Source organism: Sander lucioperca, chromosome 10 (assembly GCF_008315115.2).
Source record: "Sander lucioperca isolate FBNREF2018 chromosome 10, SLUC_FBN_1.2, whole genome shotgun sequence".
Taxonomy (NCBI): domain Eukaryota; kingdom Metazoa; phylum Chordata; class Actinopteri; order Perciformes; family Percidae; genus Sander; species Sander lucioperca.
This window is the reverse complement of record NC_050182.1, coordinates 3,512,188-3,533,033: the sequence shown is the minus strand read 5'-3', so window position 1 is coordinate 3,533,033 and position 20,846 is coordinate 3,512,188. Positions and strand designations below refer to the sequence as shown.

Genomic DNA, 20,846 nt, shown 5'->3' with positions numbered 1-20,846 from the left:
GGTACATTGTGATGACTAACCATCAGCACTTGAAGTTTAAAAATGACTTTTCTTTTCGATTAATCAGCTGATTATTTTCTCATTTAATCAGTGATTCATTTGGTCTCTTAAATGTCAGAAAACAGTGAGAAACAACTGTTACAATCTTCAAAAGCCTAAGTTGACTTCCTCACGTCTTGTTTTGTCCAAAATCCCCAAATTGTCAATTTACTATTACATTGCTTTTGTTGGAAAGGTTTCCTGATATAAGAACATAGATGGACAATACGGAGGCAAAGAAGCTTTCCTCCACCTTGGACACAGCAGAACGCAGCCACTCATCACAGTCAAAAAAGAGAGAGAAGTTTTATTCAAATTTGCATCCATTTTTCAAGTTTGTTTGCAGCTAATTTAACTCATGTTGAGGTACAATTTTAAAGGAATATTCATATAATCATATGATGGACCTGGACTCTTGTCATCACCTTGAAGTTGCCAGGCAACCAGTGGAGATTGCAGGAAGTCACTCCTCCCCATCAAGAAATAGTCCACCACATAGCCCCCGGTAAAACCATTAAACAAAATAGATATAACGTGAGAATTGGTGAGCTTTAGTTAGAGGTGTTGCTAGGCATATTCCCATTAACCTTTTGGCAGAGCCAGGCTAGCTGTTTCCCCCTGTTTTCAGTCTTTATGCTAAGCTAAGCTAAGCTAACCTTTAACGTAACAGATGAAACTGTGGTATCGATCTTCTCAGGCAAGAAAGCGAACAAGCGTATTTCCCAAAATGTTGATCTATTCCTTTAAGGGACACCAGCCAGCCAATTACAAATAAGTATTCTCAATGGCCATTGTATAAAGTGGTGTCGATACTGGTCTTTATATATAATATTATAATTTATGTTGAACGACATAAAATCTGATAAAATCATTGTAGTGTCATGTCCTCACAAGTATAGTAATACAAGTGTAGATGGCTAGGTGAGTATGTTCCGTGTTGTTTTCTGGCTCTGGTCAGCTGTCTAGTATTATCTGTGAGTATATAGGCCCCTTTTTGGGTCCCATCACTTTTCAGTCATTGCATTCAAAAGTTAGACTAACCCCACTCCCCCCTCCTTCTCCTCTCATTCATTGTCTTTATCTGGACACCCATCCTCTCCCTCTCTCCATCCTTCCCTACCCATCCCATCACTTCTTTTCTCCCTCCTGTGGTACCCTAAATTAACTTAATTTCCTCCCCTTGCCTCCCTCCACACCCCTCATGGTTCCCCTCTTACTACCACTACCCCTTCAAAATCAAAAACTCCCCCTTCTTCCTCCCACCTCCTCCACTGTGATTAATCCTTCACTCCCCTTCTCCCCCCATGTATTCCTCCCACCTCTATCCTCCCTCCACCAACTCTCCACCCCTCTATCCCTCCCTCCATGTGTCCCTCCATCGCGGCGCTGTAGCTGACAAGCAACAGGGAGGCTCCAGCGGGGTGGTTATAGCTGTGGTGGTGTGCGTTCTGCTGCTCCTGCTGATGGTGGCTCTCATCTACTTCCTGAACAAGAAGAGGAAGCTGCCCTGCAGCAAGAAGGACAAGAAGGAAGTGTGAGTAGAGAAGAGGGGAGAAGGGAGCGAGGGAAGGAACAGAAGGGATTAATGTAGGTTGTGATTCTCAATAACCACAAAAGGTACTACTACACTGTGGTGCTTTTGTAAGGATGTTCTTTGTGAAAAAAAATTTGAAACAAACTCTTCTGAAGTAGATTTATGATGGGCTCTACAAAGAAAACAGTGATGATAAAAGAAGTGTGGCATGTTCCAGCATGTGTACCATCAATACAAAGAGAAAAATGTTGAAAAATAGAATCAGTAATTTTATGGATAAATAAATCCAAGAAAAATAAAAGTTAGAGATGTGTGCGATTTACAAGGAATTACAAGATTCTTGGATGAGAAAAAATGCCACATTTCTACAGAAGAGTAGAATAAAATGATGTGAAACATAGCTGCCAATAGTCTTGATCGCTCCACTCCTTTACATAATGCCGAGCAACATGCTGAGGTTCCCCATTTGTCAAATAAAATGCCACATTTTGGTGCAACAAAGAAACAACCTCAGACTCAAAATTTGTCTGAATTTGATCCATTTATGATAATACACTTAAAATGTGACTTTCATTTTTTTTGCCTGATTTGAGTGTTTTCACTCTGACAGCGTTTGAAGTTTGTTATATTTCAGTCAGGATATCTTAATTAGCAGGAAGAGCAGTTTTATCGTATCGTAGATTTGTAAACCTTAAAAAAATAGTTACAGTATACCCCATTCATTGCTGAGAACTGTAAACAAAATGTTAAAAGTAAATGGCCTTTAAAGCAGTCCAGTATTCTTCTTTGTGTCAAACACATTCTGTAGAAGTCAAAACAGAAATCAACATGCTGTAGTCATGTCCAGATCATAGACTGTTAATATTAATGGACAAAGCATCCAGTTCGGCGAAGTGCTACAAATGCAGAAGTGCCTTAAACCTGTATTCTATCTGAATTCCAGCAGGGGGCGACACGTGCGGTTTCGAAAGGAGGTCTGTCTATAGAAGTCTATGAGAAAGTGACCCACTTCTCACTTGATTTATTACCTCAGTAAACATTTTCATAATGAGTTTATGGTCTCAATCACTGATTTCAAGTCTTCTGCAATACAGAATGATGTTCATTTTTTGAATTATGGTCTCGTTGATTTTAAAATCGATGATAAAGCAGGGGGTGTTTTAGGGCGTGGCTATGATGTGATTGACAGTGTGATGTGATAGCCTTATAGTCTAGGTCTAGTCTTATATGTAATATAGCTATGGGACAAAGATATATTTAAAACCTAGCGAAGCTAAATCTTACCTCGAATTATGTAGGCTAGCTTTCAGCAGCAGTTGCATCCAGATTGCCAGTGAAAGTGTGTAACGTAGAGTGTAAGCAGTGTTGCCAACTCTCAGCTAACGTCACAGTCAGATAGCAGCCACAGTCTATGACTCCTCCCTCACTCCTCCCTCTCGTCTAAAATAGTCACATCCGCAACCACGATGGCTGCGCCCGTAACGGCAAACTCAACGACTCATAGCAGATCCCCCACACATGCTCTGTCCATTAATATTAACAGTCTAATATCCAGATCTATTAGTTATACAAAACAAATACTCGAGGCAATGCAAATAATTCACTTTTCTTACACTGTTCTTTCTTTTTCTCTCCGGCTCTCTCCGCAGGGCCAGTGGAGAGGTGAACAACGACATTGTGGTGGAGATGAAGACAGACAAGGCCAACGAAGAGGCCGGTCTCCTCAACAAGAGACCGTCCACAGAACAGGTCAGGCCGATGGACACAGGCATCAAGGGGTTAACGGTCATGGACCTGGGTTTTGGTCAACAGTGAGCTAGTCAATAACCTTGACGTTCCACTTCCGGGATTGCTCCGGTGCTGCCTGAAATTCTGCCAGATGCACCCCTTGAGATTGTACACCTCTTTTCGGCCGGATTTCCATTTCCTTCCGCTTTCTTTGTGTTGGCATTTTAAACCAGTGGATTTATGAAGACTATGGTTAACCGCTCCTCAGATCTCTGTAGGGTAAATCCAGACAGCTAGCTAGACTATCTGTCCAATCTGAGTTTTCTATTGCACGACTAAAACAACTTTTGAACGTACACGTTTCACCAAAACAAGTTCCTTCCCGAGGCTATTTTGCAGCGGCACCGTGGTTCCTTCCGGGGCTTAGCCCATGACGATTGTGATTGGTTTAAAGAAATGCCACTAAACCAGAGCACGTTTTTCTCCCATCCCGGAATGCTGTGTGGACTAGCCAGACCCTCCTCCACAGCGCTGTGGAGGGAGGTCTGGCAATGCGACACTAGTAGTGAGCTTACTTGCTTCTGCATTCATGAATGTGACTCATGATGCTATAGACTAATGATATGCAGTCAAGGACTCTATAGCTAGTAAGGACAGTGTAGTGGATGAAAGCAAAGCCATTTCTGATCTGAAAGGACTTCTCACATTAAAGTAGATTCCATTTAGTCACATTTCTTCATTTAGTCACTGTTTGTGGTCAGGCCTGTAAGATGCAGATTCTCATCACAGAAGACAAAAATAAACTCTCTAAAGCCTTTGGTCATGTTTTTGTGGAACTACTTCAACTTGGCTGGTAAATGTAGTTACATAAAGTACATTCTGATTATTTGGATGTGTAGCAGCAAGCAATAGTAACTTAAAAGCAGTAAAAAAGTCAATCCTCTTTGGATATATTGCAATGGTCATGTAGACATAAACATGCCTACAAAGATACTGCATAGTGAATGCGATCAGCTACACATAAACACAAGCTTTACAGTCCGCAGAAATATCTTCAGACACATCAGTCATGCTGATTGAGAGTCTAAAGTCAGTTTTAGTTCAAAGAAAGCAGGTTTGAGAAAGCTGTCCCTGCAGATCAAACGATGGAGTGTGATAGCTGCACCAGCGTCATGTGAAAATGTCATCACAAATGTGAAACATTTCATCATGAAATTTATATTAGTGGCATATTTGACGTGAATGTAAAAGCCAGTTTAAGCAAGTCTTGTTTTATGTGATTTCTGAACCGACTGACAGCAAGACATTTCAGAACTGCAGGGAGACTGCAGACACATTTTCTTTGCCTTTGAAATGGATACAGTATAATGAAGAAGTAAAAGTCAGTCTCTCCATATGCTATCAAGTGACATTTCTTCCCTAAAATGTCATTAAAATAATTATCACCCTCTAAGCTGTCTTCTAAAAGGCCACAGCCACAGACATATTTAATTTTATTATGAAATTCAATCTTGACTTTACAAAAGATGTATTCAGGAGAATGTCTTACTATATCAAATACACAAATAGCTTATAATGCCAGCTGCAGAACACATGACATTGTTTTCATATGGAAGAAAATGTGTGTTTTATAAGCATTTGGTTATTTACTAATTTAGATTTCACATATCGACCAATAACCTGAATACCCATTGTATAGAGAGGCGAAGTCCCTCCCCTTCCGGTGGACCTCATGGGACCTTAATTCAGAAAAAAATAATGAACGGTAGTGAACGGGGAGAAGCAAATTATTTTTTGATCCCATTTGAATTGAGCCATGGATTACAAATATGATGATATCCTCTGCTCATTTGAGTAACGTTACATCCCCGGTACGATACACAGAGACATCGTAGCTTCAGCGGGACGTCATCCATGCAACTTTGAAGTGTGTAGTCTTTCTAATTACATATTTTCACAGTCTTATACTTCAACAGTAACAATAAACTGACTTTCTTGATTTGCGAAATTATCTATTAAACTGATGAACATCAAATGTGTAATTCATGGCTCAATTCAAACAAAAAATAATTTGTCTTTTTAACTTTGCCTCTCTATTGCACAAGTTGATGAGGAAAACATATTAAATATGAACAGCAACAATGAAACCCTGAACAATTCATACAGTGTTATATAGAATGTGAATATGAATTATTTGAATGTAATGCTACTGTACTCTAAATGCAAAAAGTTACCGACTGTTAATTAGTGCCTGACAAATTGTTGAATAGGCTGTGAATGAATATGTAGAGAGAATATTTATTTATGAAGTTAAAAAATGGTATCCATTCAGTTTGCTTTGTGTATGTTTAAACAACAAACATCTATTTTTATTTTATTTACATGGCCGTTGTTTGAAAGAAAAATATTGGAAACTCATAAATACAGTATTTCTTATCATTATAAGCACATATCCATCTATAATGATGCACATTGGTCATATTGTTCTTTGTGTCTTTTTCTCTCTGACAGTGATGAAACAAGACAGTAAAAGTAACCGACAGAGGGATGAAGGGAAGGAGGAGAACAGTTATGAAGACAACAGGGCTCATTTTTATTCACTACACAAGATTGTGGGACAACAAGAGGTGGAACATGGACATTTGTTTGTTTTGGCAACCTCGGGAGATACACCATGTTTGGCATTGATTATGCTTGTTTTATAACCTGGAGTAGACCTTTTTAGATGGAGTTTCTCCTTTTAATTCTTTTGTTTTTAGAGACTCCATCCATATATGCTACCACAGGTGTAAAACCATACATGTGCAAAATCACAATGTAACATCACTGGATCAGATTGTTATTATCATTGCTTCTTTTGATTCTTCCTCACCAATCCCATCTTTGGTCGACTCCTCTGCAGAATAGAGCTGCACAGCAAAGCGTGGCTGACACAATCCAAACACAGTGGCAGAATCTCTCTTATCTACCCCAAATTAAACACTGTTCTTCAGGAGCGTGTGTCTGCATGCAAGTGTATAACACTGAATGTCTATTCTGCCTTGGAGTCTGCACTTAAATCCGGTGCTCTCTGCTGGGTATATTGGGGAAGATTATCACACAGTGCCATTCTCTTTTTTTATTCACCTCAATAACAAGTGATGATTTACGCTCACAGCATTTAATCCCTCTACACACTGTTTGGCACACACGGCTGTAACATTACCGCTCAAAGAAGATCTGTGTTTGCTTTAGTGCTGTTTGCTTAATTGCATATTTGCCACCTGTGAATGTTGTTTTTTTTGGGTTTTTTTTTTACAATATCCCTAATTAGCTTTCTGAAGAAGCAGCCCAAGCATTTAATAATGCCAATCCTTTCTCTTAATTTGCTTGCCTTAAATCCAGCTAAAAAGCCACCAAACAGGCAAGCTATTAGGTTGTACAAATTAGTTTTTACCATTTCCAGCATACTTGTATATTATGTTAGTACATCAATTGTTCACTTTCCTCTCTTGTGTTTTCTCTTTAAATTCAGATACTACGATTACCCTGTCTATCAAGCAGGAGGTGTACTGTGCATTAGATGGAGTTTAAAGTCTTTGTGGTTACTAAGCTGCTGGCCTGGGACCATAATTGCTCTCATTTCTCACCGAGTCTTTCACGGCCTTTCGGTCCTCTACTCCTGGGTGAAACCATTCTCACAAGCACAGCATGCTACGGTTCTGCTCAGAAAGCCCAATTATCATAAGCTTTCACTGTAAAAGTGGTGGCGAAATGGTCATTGGTCAACAATCTCAAACTGTGGCCTGCTGTGTTGCCGTTTTTCCTGTGACAACAAAATGGGACTTAGATGGTCTGCGGCGTAGTAATCACAGATTCACCTTTTAGGAGAAATCACTGGCACAGGTTCACTCTAGTTTGATACAAGCAGGGAAGGGAAGGAGGGAAGGTGTGGGAGGGATCAGGGGTTGTTGCTGGAGTATTTGATGTACCTTTTTATTTTTACCAAATGGAAGAGTTTTTGAGTGTCACAGCAGGAGTGTTTTTCTGTTTCTCCCCTACACTGTCGGCAGGCCAGAGAGGTTTGATAGCGGGTTGACGTGCCCTTTTACTTTGTTGTACACTGGAACCAATGGCCTTGATTTTAAAAAAGAATGTCACCTCAAACCACTATCTCCGCCCACAAGGCTCGTTTTATTTTGTAATGTCGGTCTACTGATCTTGCCATATTGACTGTTAGCAAACCTGTGATGGCAGGCGAAGATAGATAAGTGAACTTGGGACATTGTGTTTTGATTTTTAATGTTTTATATAAAATATTGTGGTATAAAAGTGTTTTTTCTAGAAAGGGGGATTCTTAATTTTGGAACTACTGAGTTTTCATTTTCCCATGCTTTTTCACTCGCTCTGAGAGAAGAGTGATTTTTTTTTGTTTTTTATTTAGGTTTCTTTTTTATGAGATATTCTCAGTGCTTTATTTCTCTCTCTGTACTGTATACTGTATATTTTGTGGTACGCTGTTGTGACCTCTGTGGTGTGTTGATGTATCTTTTTATTTTGTTCCAGCTGTGTAGAATTTATAATGAAACAAAACTCAAGAAACCCAATCACAACACTATATTCTTTGTGTTTTTATTCCCATATGTGCAACAGGCAATTTGCTGTTTTGTAATTTCTTTAGTGATATCACTGTTATTTCCTTTATCATTATCACTAATGGGACTAAATTTGTTTTGAAATTCACTGTGTATGCTTTTTTAGATACACAACTTTGTGGGAGCGAGAAAGTGTGTCTGGCCATATGATAAGGCAAATGAAACCCTCACACACCATTGAACATCATCTCTAAAATCTTGACACCAGACCAAAAAGCAAATCAGAAATCAAATAGAGTTTGATGTAATTCATCCGTGTATGTTTTTTTTTTTACATTTCCTAAAAGATGACATCTAAATTGATTCCTAGCTTGCACCAAAGTTTAATCTCTTTGATATGCGACATTATGTAAATTTCCCCTATGTTGATTGATCCCATGATTTGTTATGACAGAACAGAAAGATTGAGGAAGCTCATGTTTTGCATTGATAACTGCCTAAGGGATGGGCTCGGTGCCAACTTCATGATGCAGCATTCTCTCTACTCACTTTCATGTTTAGAAATGACTGTAAATGAAGCCGGCATCAATCATCAACAAATTGCCGTGCGGCTTTGTACATTGATCAGTTGAACAGTTAGTAGGATGACTCTTATCAATAGCAGCTATAAACATAATTGACTATTTAAAGATTCATATAGAACCAAACTTAAATCAAGAGACAGGAGGATGAAAGGATTCTTCAAAAAATCTAAATTAGACCGTTTTATTCTCCACAAAAAAAATCTCCTCAACAGTATGCGCTAACCTTGTACCACTTTGTAACAATTTTTCCCAACACCACGCATACAGGCTCTCTAGTTACGGGCCTATCAGCGCTGTTGTCCTGACACACACCCCCTGCTCTGCTAGCTCTTCCATTAGGAAATTAAAAGTCTCCCATCAATGTGACCCGGAGAAATCGATCTGTGCTCCCAATACAAAGCAGCAAAGACAGAAGCAAGCTGTACGAGTGTATTGGTGGATAAGGGTAATTTATGGAAATTGTAAATAACGGTGTCATCCCCTGCTGATGTGATGGACGTGAGGGTTCATGTCAGCATCTCCAGGGGTTTCAGACGATAAAACCTGCAGTAAAACTATCAAACATTTGCTGTTTCAGATGCTTTTTCACAAAGGAAAATAATCTCTTAGATAAACTGAATGTTTACTACCGTTTAAGCTGCAGTTGATATAGGCAGAGCTGATCAAATATGAATCAAGGTTATGTTACTGCATTGCCTATTTCTCGCCTTAAATATTTTTTTCGCTAGTAGAGTATGTGCTTCCTTATGTGTTCCCATTTCCAATTGTGCAGGCAGGCTGAATCCCATAGAGGTATAACTCTAACAGTATTGACATCTTATGTTTGTATTTCAGTGGTAGCATATTCTGATAGACAAATATACCCTATCAAATAATGCTCCCCCAACAGAATCATTATATATTGCACCACTACTCCAATCCATCCGACCGCAAGGGCGGGGAATCAGACCACGCTTGTGGGTCGTGCGCATGCGCAGAACCGCTAAGTAGCACATCTCGATAGGTAGCATAGATCGACAGAACACCGGCAGCCATGTTGAACAGTGTAGCCTAAAACAAGCACTGTCCGAACAGCTAAAGCAAACGTTCTCATTTTACAGCTAAATAGTACACTAAAATGTGTTTCTGAATACATTTGAGGCGATCAACAGTATACATACATACATATATATATATATATAATTTACCATAAAAACACAGAAAAAAATATTTCGGTCAATCCGTATTTTGAAACTTTTGAAAGTCGTCATCCTAGTATGAAAAACAGCTGTGTCAAAGTATTTAAAAGTAGGCTTATCTTATTTAAAGACAGACTATATTATTTTGGCTGAACAGCATACACTGGCCATAGAGATCAGGAACAGGAAAATGCTGATTTAATTTAGGCTAACGTTACTTGAATTTTCAAGATTCTCTGAAGTCAATTGCCATAAAGACAACCTGCCACAAGTAGAAAACAACAAACAAGGTAAGTTGTGTTGCACTTTACTTAGTAGCCTACTCAACAGCCAAAGGAATTAGATACATTACTCATTATTTGTTTTACCCACCGTTAAGTGTATAAACAAAAAACGAGACAGTGGTTTTACAAGCAGCCATTTTGGAGGTAACTTTAGGCTATTTACTGACCTTCAACTGCTAGCCTCAGTGACTGCACACTAACGTTATGGAAGTCCCGTCCTCACAGGGAAGCTACGGGGCTCACACGGTTCATACACCATACAACAACAAAATCAGGTGATTCCTGAGTGTATGCCCGTGAATAGCGTTAGCAAGCTAGCTAAGAACACATAAATAAAAATATAAATTTTGAGTAACCGAGTGTTGCATTTCTTCTTTTCTTTGGTTGAGGCTAGCAGTTATGTTAGCTAAAGTAAGCTAACACTAGCCACCGTAAGCTACTGGTCATACTCTGTATACAGTTTAAATGGGTTTTCAGGCCAAGTAAGGCTGCAGTGGCAAAACCGTAGTGTAAGCTACTAAGAAAAATGTTTCTTTTGTTGCTTACTCTTCCACTTTTGATTTGAAAGTGAAATAATGTGTTATTTCTTCTTTTAAAAGTTACAAAGTATTGCTTTAAGTAGGTTAAATGTTATCTGTGATGCTGGTGTGAGTGTGATGAAATGTAATCATAAGTACAGTAAAACTGGCTTTAAGTGGTGTGTTGAGCAAAATCTGTGTTTGTGTATCTTGCTGTTTTTGTGAATGTGTGTGTGTGTGTGTGATCCTGAGAGGATCAGTGCTTTTCAGTCTTGTTAACAATGGGGGGGATTACTGTCATTCCTCCCAGTGTCCTCCCTCCCTCTACCCACTGTGAGTTTTCTTGCTGGGTTTAGTTACAGTAGCTTTAAACTGATTTAGCCATTTAGTGTCAGCCTATTGAGGGATGACACTACTGTCTGTCCCCTCGGCCTGCTCGACCCGGATCTAATGGCTACTCAGTAGCACTTGGCTTCTGCCCAGTATAATCACGCACAGAAATAGACACACTACTCTATATGCAGCACTGTTGAGATGGATCCAGGTTGAACAAGGCTCTTGTGGCAGCCTTGCTGACAACATGTGCTCCATCATTCTACATAATCAGCCCACACATGTAGTTTGCACACGTGACCCCAAGAGCAATGAATCAAGGAGAAGTTCAGCATAGATGTAGAGATTAATAGGACCAGTTGTGTCAAGGGAGGAAGGGAAGGAAGAAGATAATTAATAGAGAGACTTAAAAAGGCTAGGACGTAAAAGGGAAACATTTAGATGGAGTGAAAATAGATTTAAAGGCAGGATGGGGAGTGGAGCAAAGTGATGGAGGGGATGGTGTAGTATAGGAGGGGTTACTGTCAGGATGAGAGGAAATGGAAGTAGTGACTGGTGACGAAGGACGGAACAGAAGATGCCTTGTTAAGAGGTCATAAATTTGCATTGGCTTTAAACAGATATTGGCTCAGAAGAAATAAAACGGTAGGGAGGAAGGAAAGGAAGGGAGGTAAAGTGTGAAGGTGTCTAGCAGAGAGGTGGATACAGATAAAGAATGAAAGAGCGCTTGTGTGATAAATGTGTTTATCTCCCTCAGTCCTAAGGTTTAATATCCTGTGTGGCTTGAATGTGTTTACTGTTTGTGTGTGATTATGAGAGACAGAACAGAGAGATGGTACCTTTGTACTCAGTAAGTGTGTGTGTGTGTGTGTGTGTCTGTCTGTCTGTGTGTGTTACACCTGTCTGTGTGAGCCAGTCTGCATTTATTTGCTGTATTTCTGATATCTAACGAGCAGCACGGAGGATTTGTTTCATTGATTGTATCTGTGATTGTGCTATTAAAGCGACCCCCTGCCGCCTGAGCTGTAACGAGTGTGTGAGCGTGTGTCGCTCAAGAGTGCCAGGGCACCTGTGGGATGTTTGGTTATTAAGCCACAGCTGGGTTTGCTTTAATTGTAATCAGTTAGGCTACTCTGTGTTCTGTCTGAGGGAATGGGAGGCAAATAAAACAGAGGGAGAGGATATTTCCAGCAGGGTTTAAAGCTAAAGTGTGCAAAAGCAACATTGATGTGTAGAACCAAGAATGTGATAGGAGATTGAGAGCTGTGTTTATGTGCTCCACTATCTTTGAGTTAATCATGATGGCATGATGTGGTGTGTGAGTCAATTTGCAAGGGTCAAAGGTCACTTAAATTTTCCATGACAGGCTGAGGTCAACTTCAGTTAAACCGTTAAAAACACAAGGTCAGGATTATTTTTTAACGAGAACCATTCAAACACTTCCCTCAACACCGTCCAAAATGCTGTTAAATGCTATTTGGGGATGTCCTTTGCCTTTGTGAACGTATGTCATAATTTGGACATTTCAAAATGTTTCATTAATTAATGACATTGTATTCTTGTCTCATTCTAAAACATCAGGGATAACCAGGTTTTGGTATAGATTGTCAAAACCCCAAGTCCAAAAACCACTGCCACCATTGTTTACACAGGAGGAGATCCATCATAGAAGAGGATACAATTTCACTTTCTGCAGACACAATAGCAGCAGCAGACTGTACCAGAATACAATGCAGCTTATTGTAGTTGGCGGAGAAAAAAAACACACATTACAGACTGCAGTTAAAGTAGTGGAAGGGAGGGTAGATAAAGTAAAATTAGCATAACACCTAGATGTCCACAAATATTCTCATATCTGTTAATTTTTTGTTTGTTTATTATTTAGTTGAATATAAATTAAAAACCACTATAAAAAAAAGTGGCATCTCTTTTTGTGAATGTACCCGAGTCAAACTTTTGTTTAAAAGCCTATTTAGGATGGAATCGCCACTTTTAAGATTAACTGTATTTTCATTTTTCGGTCAAATGGCCTTTTGAATGGGAGTCCTAGGGGCACTTTTATGCTAGCCTCAAAATAGCTATTTTTAAAACACTAAGAAGGCTCGACACAACATGAAACTTTGCTTGAAGTATTGCCAAGGGCTCTACACCTTAACGAAAGCATTGACAACATTGTTTGTGTACCCAGAGTTTACTAAAAAGAAAGGTTTTGAGCAACTCACGTTAGCAGTTGTTGTTTACACTATCCGCCATTTTCCCAGTCAAAAATAGGCGATCTCCGAATGTGAATGAAATAAGGAAATATCATTCCTATATGAGGCTCCTTTTTCAACTACAATGTCAATATTGTGTTTCACTAACTATAAAGCAACGAATTATCCGTGCATTTATACGGAACTAAGCTTTTGGAGCTTTCCATCTTTACTCTCCTCCCTCGACTATTTTTGACTGGCTCGATAGACGGCGACCGGAAGAACAACAGCTACAGTGAGTTGCTCAAAACCTTTCTTTTTAGTAAACTCTGTGTACACAAACAATGTTCTCAATGCTTTCCTTAAGGTGTAGAGCCCCTGGTGATACTTCGAGCAAAGTTTCATGTTGTGTCGAGCCTTCTTAGTGTTTTAAAAATAGCGATTTTAGTAGCTGTTCTCAAATCTTGCATATTTTCTATAACAAAATACTTGAGTGAATAATTAACAATCAAGCTTTAAGTCAGAGAAAAACATTGTTAGTATAATTTAATAATAGTTCAGCACTCAAAAACTCAGCGTAATCTGCTTCAGGGAGAGGCATACAGAGAAAACACTAACACAAATCTCTCGTGTGAAATAACCAATATTCTAACAGAAAGTTAGAAGCTACTCGTAACAACACATCTAGAGACTGGGATGTTGGTTTAAGAGACATTGAATAATGCACTTCTTACTTGTGAAATGTTGAATTTTTGTACATATTTTGTGCATTCTGTAATTCAACACTTCAAGCAGAGACATGTCAAATGGACTTATTTCAGTGAAATCAGGATTCACTTTTTACCACTGACTGTTCACCTACAGGATGCCGCCACATGTAGTTTCAGAACTTTCAAGAACTGCTACTGTTATGAAAAGTTACATGAATGCAAACGTGATACACTGTATTTTTGGTCATAAAAAGAATACCTTGTCATAAAAATTATCCAGCTACAATAAACACCAAATATGGTGTCTCCCTGCCTTTAAAACAGTCTTGAAGTAACAGTAGTAGTAGCAGTGTAATACATCCTGCAAGACTTTATGTCACAATTCATCACAGCAGCCTATTTATTTAAAACAATTGATTTCTTTTAGTTCATGTGGACCTGCCTCTAAAGTGTAGTGTGTGTGTTAAAATGTTAAATAGTCATGGAACCAACAAAACATTATGAGAAGCAGACCATCAATCAGATTAAGTTTACTGTGAAGTCTTCTGGTAAACTGCAACACCGGCACACTGTTAGAATACTGTATGTTGTAGATGCATTCGTGTTCGCACGTAGTCACACACCATGGAATGCCGGATTTACTGCCATAGGCAAAAAAATCCCCCGAGGCTCAGTAGAGAAAGGGAGAGAGAGAGAGGATCAGAGAGGAAAGTCCGTGTTAAAAGAAGAGGAAAACGAGAGAAGGGCCCAGAGGAGCTGAAGAGCAGCTGTTCAGAACTGCTCCTTGGAGAACTTCTGTACATGCTCCAGGCTCCTCCCATTGGCTAACATTACAGCACAGCAGCTGTCTGGAGAATAAAACACACACATACACGCGCGCGCACACACACACACACACACACACACAGACTTGCACACTTGTGTTTTTGGTGATGATTCACACTCAGAAATGCGGCATACCCATGTCGACACACAGAAACTAAAGTTACACACACACATACCTCTCCTATCTTAAATGTGTACTTGTGTTAAACTAAGGCTCCTGAAATGACATACATACCCAGAAGCATGTTGAGTTGCGTAGCGTAATGAAAGAGTAGCCCATTCTTTGCACTTGACCTTGTTGGCAACTCTCAATACACCTTAAAACACACACACATACGCACACCTGCTTGAGGCCAAACACACACATAGCCAAGAAAAACAGCGGTTGCATTTTTATCATCCAGCCAGCGTTCATTGCTCCTTCACTCTCCTCACTTCTCTTGGTTTCCTACACACATGCACACACTGCGAAAAGTGTTGGTTTCCCTGCTGTATTGTAACAGTAATAGCGGTGGCAGTGAGAAGAACTTAAGGCATCCCAAGAGTACACCTGATAATTACTATCATATGCTCCACTGACTTACTAATGGAGCTTTGCTATTATATCCCACCCTGTCCTCCTTTTTTTTTTCATTCGCTACCGCTGTCGCCCTCGTCTCTCCTGCTGTCGGAATAAACAGGATCTCATTTATCGCTTGTTGTGTTAAACAAGGGCAAGAGTGTTTGGAACGACCGGGATATGTCTTCTTTTTCCCCCTCATTTATTCTCTCTTTTCCATTTTCAATCTCCCCCTTAGACATCAGCTTCTATTTTATACCATCTCATTCGCTCTTGTGACCTTCCCCACTTCCTTTAACTTAATGGAAATAAACTACCAGCTATCTAGTGATGAGAGCGCCCTGCTTATTCCAGAGCCAGGGGGGTCCTATCAAGCTGCTCTGTGCAGTAATGGCAAACACTGCACAGCGTTCAGTCGCTGACAGCTGCTGTGCCAGTGTGTCTACCTGTGTTAAGGTTTTCCTTCCCCTGCGTCGCCTTTTTGTGTGTGTGAGTGAGGAGCCCTGGTGTTTCTCTCAGCTGCGTCCTTATCAGCTTATCAGACCTGTCCACTTTATTTGATGTTGGATTAGAGGACACAGCTCTGCATAACCTCACACACACATACACAGGAGAAAAAGGTGTGTGTGTGTGTGTGTGTGTGTGTGTGTGTGTGTGTGTGTGTGTGTGTGTGTGTGTGTGTGTCTCATAGACTGGGTGTGTGTAGTGTTTTTGTGTGAGATGTTTTGCAGATGCTTAACTACTGTGTTAGTGTAAATTATTTACTTCCAAAATTCCCCAGACTCTCCTCCCTCTTCTTTGCACTGCATGGCCGTGTCTGTCTCTAACCACCCTGTTAATGCCCACAAACACACACTTTATAAATCTGCAGTATGTACTGTATATTTCCTTCCCATATTTCTTTCTCCACAACTTTGACCTATGTACAGAGAATGGCAAGAAAGTTTTCCGGTCCTCTGGTCACGACCCATACTGTATAAAAAAAAAGCTGTCTGAGCTGCTTCTTTTCTGAGCCACATGCTGCAGGGTAAGGGGCAGCACGGGTGGGGCAAGAGGGGCTAACATTCCTTACTAATTGTATGTGTTCTCTGTCCCACCCTTCCCTCAGTATGTGTGTGTGTGTGTGTGTGTGTGTGTTTTGTCTGTGTTTGTGCTTCGTGGTGCAGAATAGTTTGGAAAATTGCCGCCAAGACATGCGTTTGTAAAGTCGACCTTTGCCACACAGGGTCAGAGCCGGGGGTTAGGTGTTGTGTTTCAAAGGTTAGCTGTTACGCTACAGTAAGAACCAGATTGGGGGTCATGTCAGGGGACATTTGTCCAACTGTGATTCTGCTTGAAGGTGCTTACTGTGTCTTGTAGGAATATATTATAAATATATTTCAAAATAATAATCTGCCCTTATGAGGTGACGTTAGTTTTGCTACATTTTCTGCTCTTTTGGCAAAAGACGTAGAGCAACATTGATTCAATCTATGCACAGCTCATGAAAGATTTTATATTTGCCTGTTTAAGCCCTTAAGTAGAAATCCTTTGCTGCACGGGAAATGATGCATTAATCCACGTGACAGCAGCAGCAGTTTGTTTAAAATAGATAGAAGAAGAAGTTGGCTACACAGACAAAGTTGTTACTACAAAATATCACAGAAAATGTGGAAATGTAAATGATCAAGCATCAAGTTTATGTGTCAGACAGGATATTCTTTAGATAAGTATAAGAACCCGCTCTCACTGATAAATCCCAATGATTCACTAGTATAAAGGTTTTAGTTCTTCATATGCCTAATATGCACTCTTGCCTTTTTACTCAAGGTAACATAGTAACAAGCTGTTTTTTTTCCAAAATATTTTTAACAAGAGGAAACCAGATCCACATCATCCTGTTCAGTATGTCCATGTTTGTTAATCATACATCTTTTGAGTTTATTACAGACTCTACTACTCCTGCTCAACTATAATTGTATGTTACTGTAAATTATATATTCCCCAAACCCACAGACTCTCCTCCCTAATACTTGCACTGACACGTTATCTATTGTTTAAATTTAATTACAATTCTTAGGAATAAAAAAACAATTCTGACAAAAAAAACATGTCATTGTTTGTGGAGAGATCAATTGCTCAGTGGGCAGAAATAATATTGCCAATTGATGTATTATTTATGTCTCTCAGGCATGAGGCAGGGAACGTTGGCTACAACAGAACCACTGAGATGAACTAAACTATGATCAGCCAGCCGTTCACTCAACATACCTTTTGTTAACTCCCAGAAAAGTTACACTGTCTGTGGCATTTTCAGTATTCTGTGGAGGACATTTTCTGCAGGCGGGAGTTTCCAGGTCTGCAGTGATATATGAGTCGACTTCTCTCCCCTGTGTGACAGACCTATTAATGAGTCCCGGCTTAGCGCAGGGGAGTTTGTCAGGCTTACCTGGTGTAAGCGATGAGACATCTCTCACTCTGCTTGGGGTTGTGTGTGAGTATTGAGAATACATACACATTCCATATCGTCTGTTTACCGCAGTGAGCAGCTGTTAACAGCATTACGCACTGTTTATCTATTTGTGTAGGATCTGTGTGTAGGTCTCCCTGAAGTAAAGTGTGCCCTCAGGTGATGCTTTCTTGCTGCATTTCTCACACATAAACACTTAAGACATGCTTACATGCAGGAAACCACTTGTTCTGGTATGTCGCAGGAGTGTTAACCAACCCATAGGGATTACAGGTCTTCTAGAGAAAGAAGATACGTTGGAAAAATGATAGAGTAAGAGGGAGGGATGAAGTGGCATGTATCCATGGTAACTGCACCAGTTCATGGTGTTTTTAGAGAAGTGTATGATGATTGCAAGGGAAGGCAAATGCATGCCCTGTGGGGTTTACTTCTTTGTAGCTGTGGCACCTTTTGAGAAAACCATTACTGTGTGTGTGTGTGTGTGTGTGTGTGTGTGTGTGTGTGTGAGAGAGACATTTTAAGTGTGTGTTCTCTCAATCCTTTTTATGGCAACAAAAGCACCCTCACTTCCAAGGCTTGATTCCCTATTTGGATCGCAAAAATCAAGGTGTGGAAAAAGTCAACTTGAAGGTATGAAAGACATTTTTGGGATTTATTTTCCAAAGTGGTGGTACGACAACCTGATCCCACACTGAGCATTTTGGCATCTTGGAGAAACTGAAAACATTTAATGTGCCTAAAAGACAGTTTATTGCATGCTTATAACTGCAACGAAAATGTAAAATGTGAAACAGTTTCAGTACAGCATGGCTAAATGATTTGTCAGGTACCCTTGATCTTGGAAGAATCAGGTTTTCCCTGCAGGATAAATTTGATTAATTTAGAAAAATTGTGTGTGTCCCTTATTGCTTTTGTTTTGTGTTGTGCTGGCTTTACTTTATAGAAATTTGAAGTCATTCAAGTGTATGTGAACATGCAGATATTCAAAACAATATATATGATTTTTATTAAAAATCACATATTCACATATGAAAAACATATGAAAAAAAACAGTACAATCAGACTGAATAAAATAAAGATTATTATTAATTCATATGTTCATTTGTATTGCCAAACTGTGTTGATGTAGCTCTATGGTCATTTTTGTAGGTGTACATTGTGTTGATGTATTGAGAGTGAAGCTAGTGTGTAGCATAAAATGCTCCCATTATTGTATCCACCCCCTATATGTAAGTACTCATGGCACTGCAATGCACTTTGTAACTGCATTTACTAAACAGCTTGTGTCCATCAGAGTGCACATGCTCATTTAAATTCACAGCAATTTCCAATATGAATGCATAATGCCTCCCGACCTCGCTCTCTCTCTCTCTCTCTCTCTCTCTCTCTCTCTCTCTCTCTCTCTCTCTCTCTCTCTCTCTCTCTCTCTCTCTCACACATACAACCTGCTCAACTGTAGTGCTAACTATGATGGAGGGAGTGGGAGAAAAGTAGAGTAAAACTGAGGGAGGGATTGTGCTAATAGCCTCAATATTCATTATCCCATTAGCTTCCATATTATCACCACACACACACACACACACACACACACACATGCGCGCCCTCATAAACACTAGTAACAAAACATCATTTTAATCACTTATTCAGTCACTTACAGCCTCTCAGAGGCACATCCCACACCTTTAGACCCACCACATACATGCACAAATACACACACTTGTACACACTGTTGCATCGCAGTGTGCTCTTGTAGCTATTAGGCTAGTATCATTAAAGCTCTTCAGTCTAATTATCTTCCCTGATGAGCCACAAGTCTCAATGGGACGATGGGGAGAGATCCGGCATGATTGACTTGACCTGTGCTCTTTTCAGTGAGCCATTAGTGAACAAGAACACAGAGTATATACACACACACACACACACACTCACACACGCACGCACATGCACAGACCTGTGCTAATGTAAGTCAGCTCCCCATATTCATTTACATATTTGTGAAAAAAACTGTCAGTTGTTTGGAAGAAAAAATGTGTGTGTGTGCTGTGTGCACTTTCTCTCTGTTTGTGAAGGTGCATTCGAGTGCGTGTTCGTCACTTTTCCTCTCTCATGAGCCAGGTGCCACAGGGGAATGCTGGGAATGTAAGCCGGCGATGAGTGATGGCGACAGTTTGCCACAGAAACAGAGCGATGGAGGGAGATGGAAGAAGGGAGGGAGATGCCTTGTGCTTACTCTACAGATATTGTACCAACCACTGATGAGCACTGTCACACCCCAGGAAAAAGATTTCCCCCTATATATCATCGTTCATTTTAATTCCCTCATTAATCAGTTTGTGCCACGGTGTTTGGGCAATTGAGGATGATATTTGTTTTCAATGCCTGAGTTATGAAAGCCAGTGGAGAGAGAAGGTTGGAGGGTGGACATTTAGAAATTGGGAAATCATTTACAGAAGTTGGAAGCAGGGAGTGAGGTAGGAAGGAAAGGAGTGATTAATAAATGTAGGCATGTTATGGCTAACTGGGCTGGGATGGAGGATTTAACAGTCTATACACAATTTGTATGTGTGCACAAGAACAGAAACCCAGTGGGACTTGTGTCTAGAATTTATTCCAAGGCATAAAAATCCCTCTGACCACAAAGGTCATCTTATCTTTACAACTTCTGATTATGTTGGTCCATTAAATTCTGAGTGGGAGTTTTGAGAGATGCATCTGACCTCTACAGGTCAAGAAACAATGTGTCATTTTGTATCCCTCTGTCACACACACACACACACACACACACACACACACACACACACACACACACACAAACTGCTGCTTGTCAAGACACTAATTATTAAAGTAAAATTTAAGATTTTCTTTTTTTTCTGCTTTTGGACCAAATGGCAGAGAAATGTTGAGCTAGGATGTAGTGAATGGCACTTCCTCCTGAAGCCAGTTGATCAATCCTTTGTAATTTGTGGAATTGACTTGCCTACTTTTTAAAAGCATTTACAACATACATTTAGTTGTAGTCATTCTAGGGGCTTGGCTGTGTTTTTTTTTTTTTTTTCTAATACTTGACCAAAAACCTGCTTAACTAATGATATTTATATCAGTCTATACTATATTTTGGGCTAATTAGCAAATGTTAGCATGCTAACAGGCTAAACTAAGATGGTGAGCATGGTTACTATTATACCTGCTAAACATCAGCATGTTAGCATGCTGACATTAGCATTTAGCACAAAGCACCACAGTGCCTCGCAGGGCCACTAGCATGGCTGTAGACCATTAGTCCTGTTAAGTCTCAGGCATCTCCCTTCTACTTTACTGTACATCACTTTTTGACCTTAT

The 20,846-nt window shown here is 39.9% G+C and overlaps 1 protein-coding gene across 5 annotated transcripts in view; it reads left to right on the top strand.

The window, feature by feature from the left end:
* bcam (basal cell adhesion molecule (Lutheran blood group)) overlaps nt 1-7,898 on the top strand; it is a 51,600-nt gene extending 43,702 nt beyond the window's left edge. For all 5 annotated transcript variants that reach the window (XM_031289067.2, XM_031289057.2, XM_031289092.2 and 2 more), the window contains 3 exons: nt 1,432-1,573; nt 3,223-3,322; nt 5,813-7,898. In XM_031289067.2, the coding sequence (XP_031144927.1) occupies nt 1,432-1,573; nt 3,223-3,322; nt 5,813-5,815 (245 nt within the window). In that variant the 3' untranslated portion in view covers nt 5,816-7,898. The remainder of the gene's footprint in view (nt 1-1,431; nt 1,574-3,222; nt 3,323-5,812) is intronic.
* Nucleotides 7,899-20,846: the final 12,948 nt, after the last annotated feature.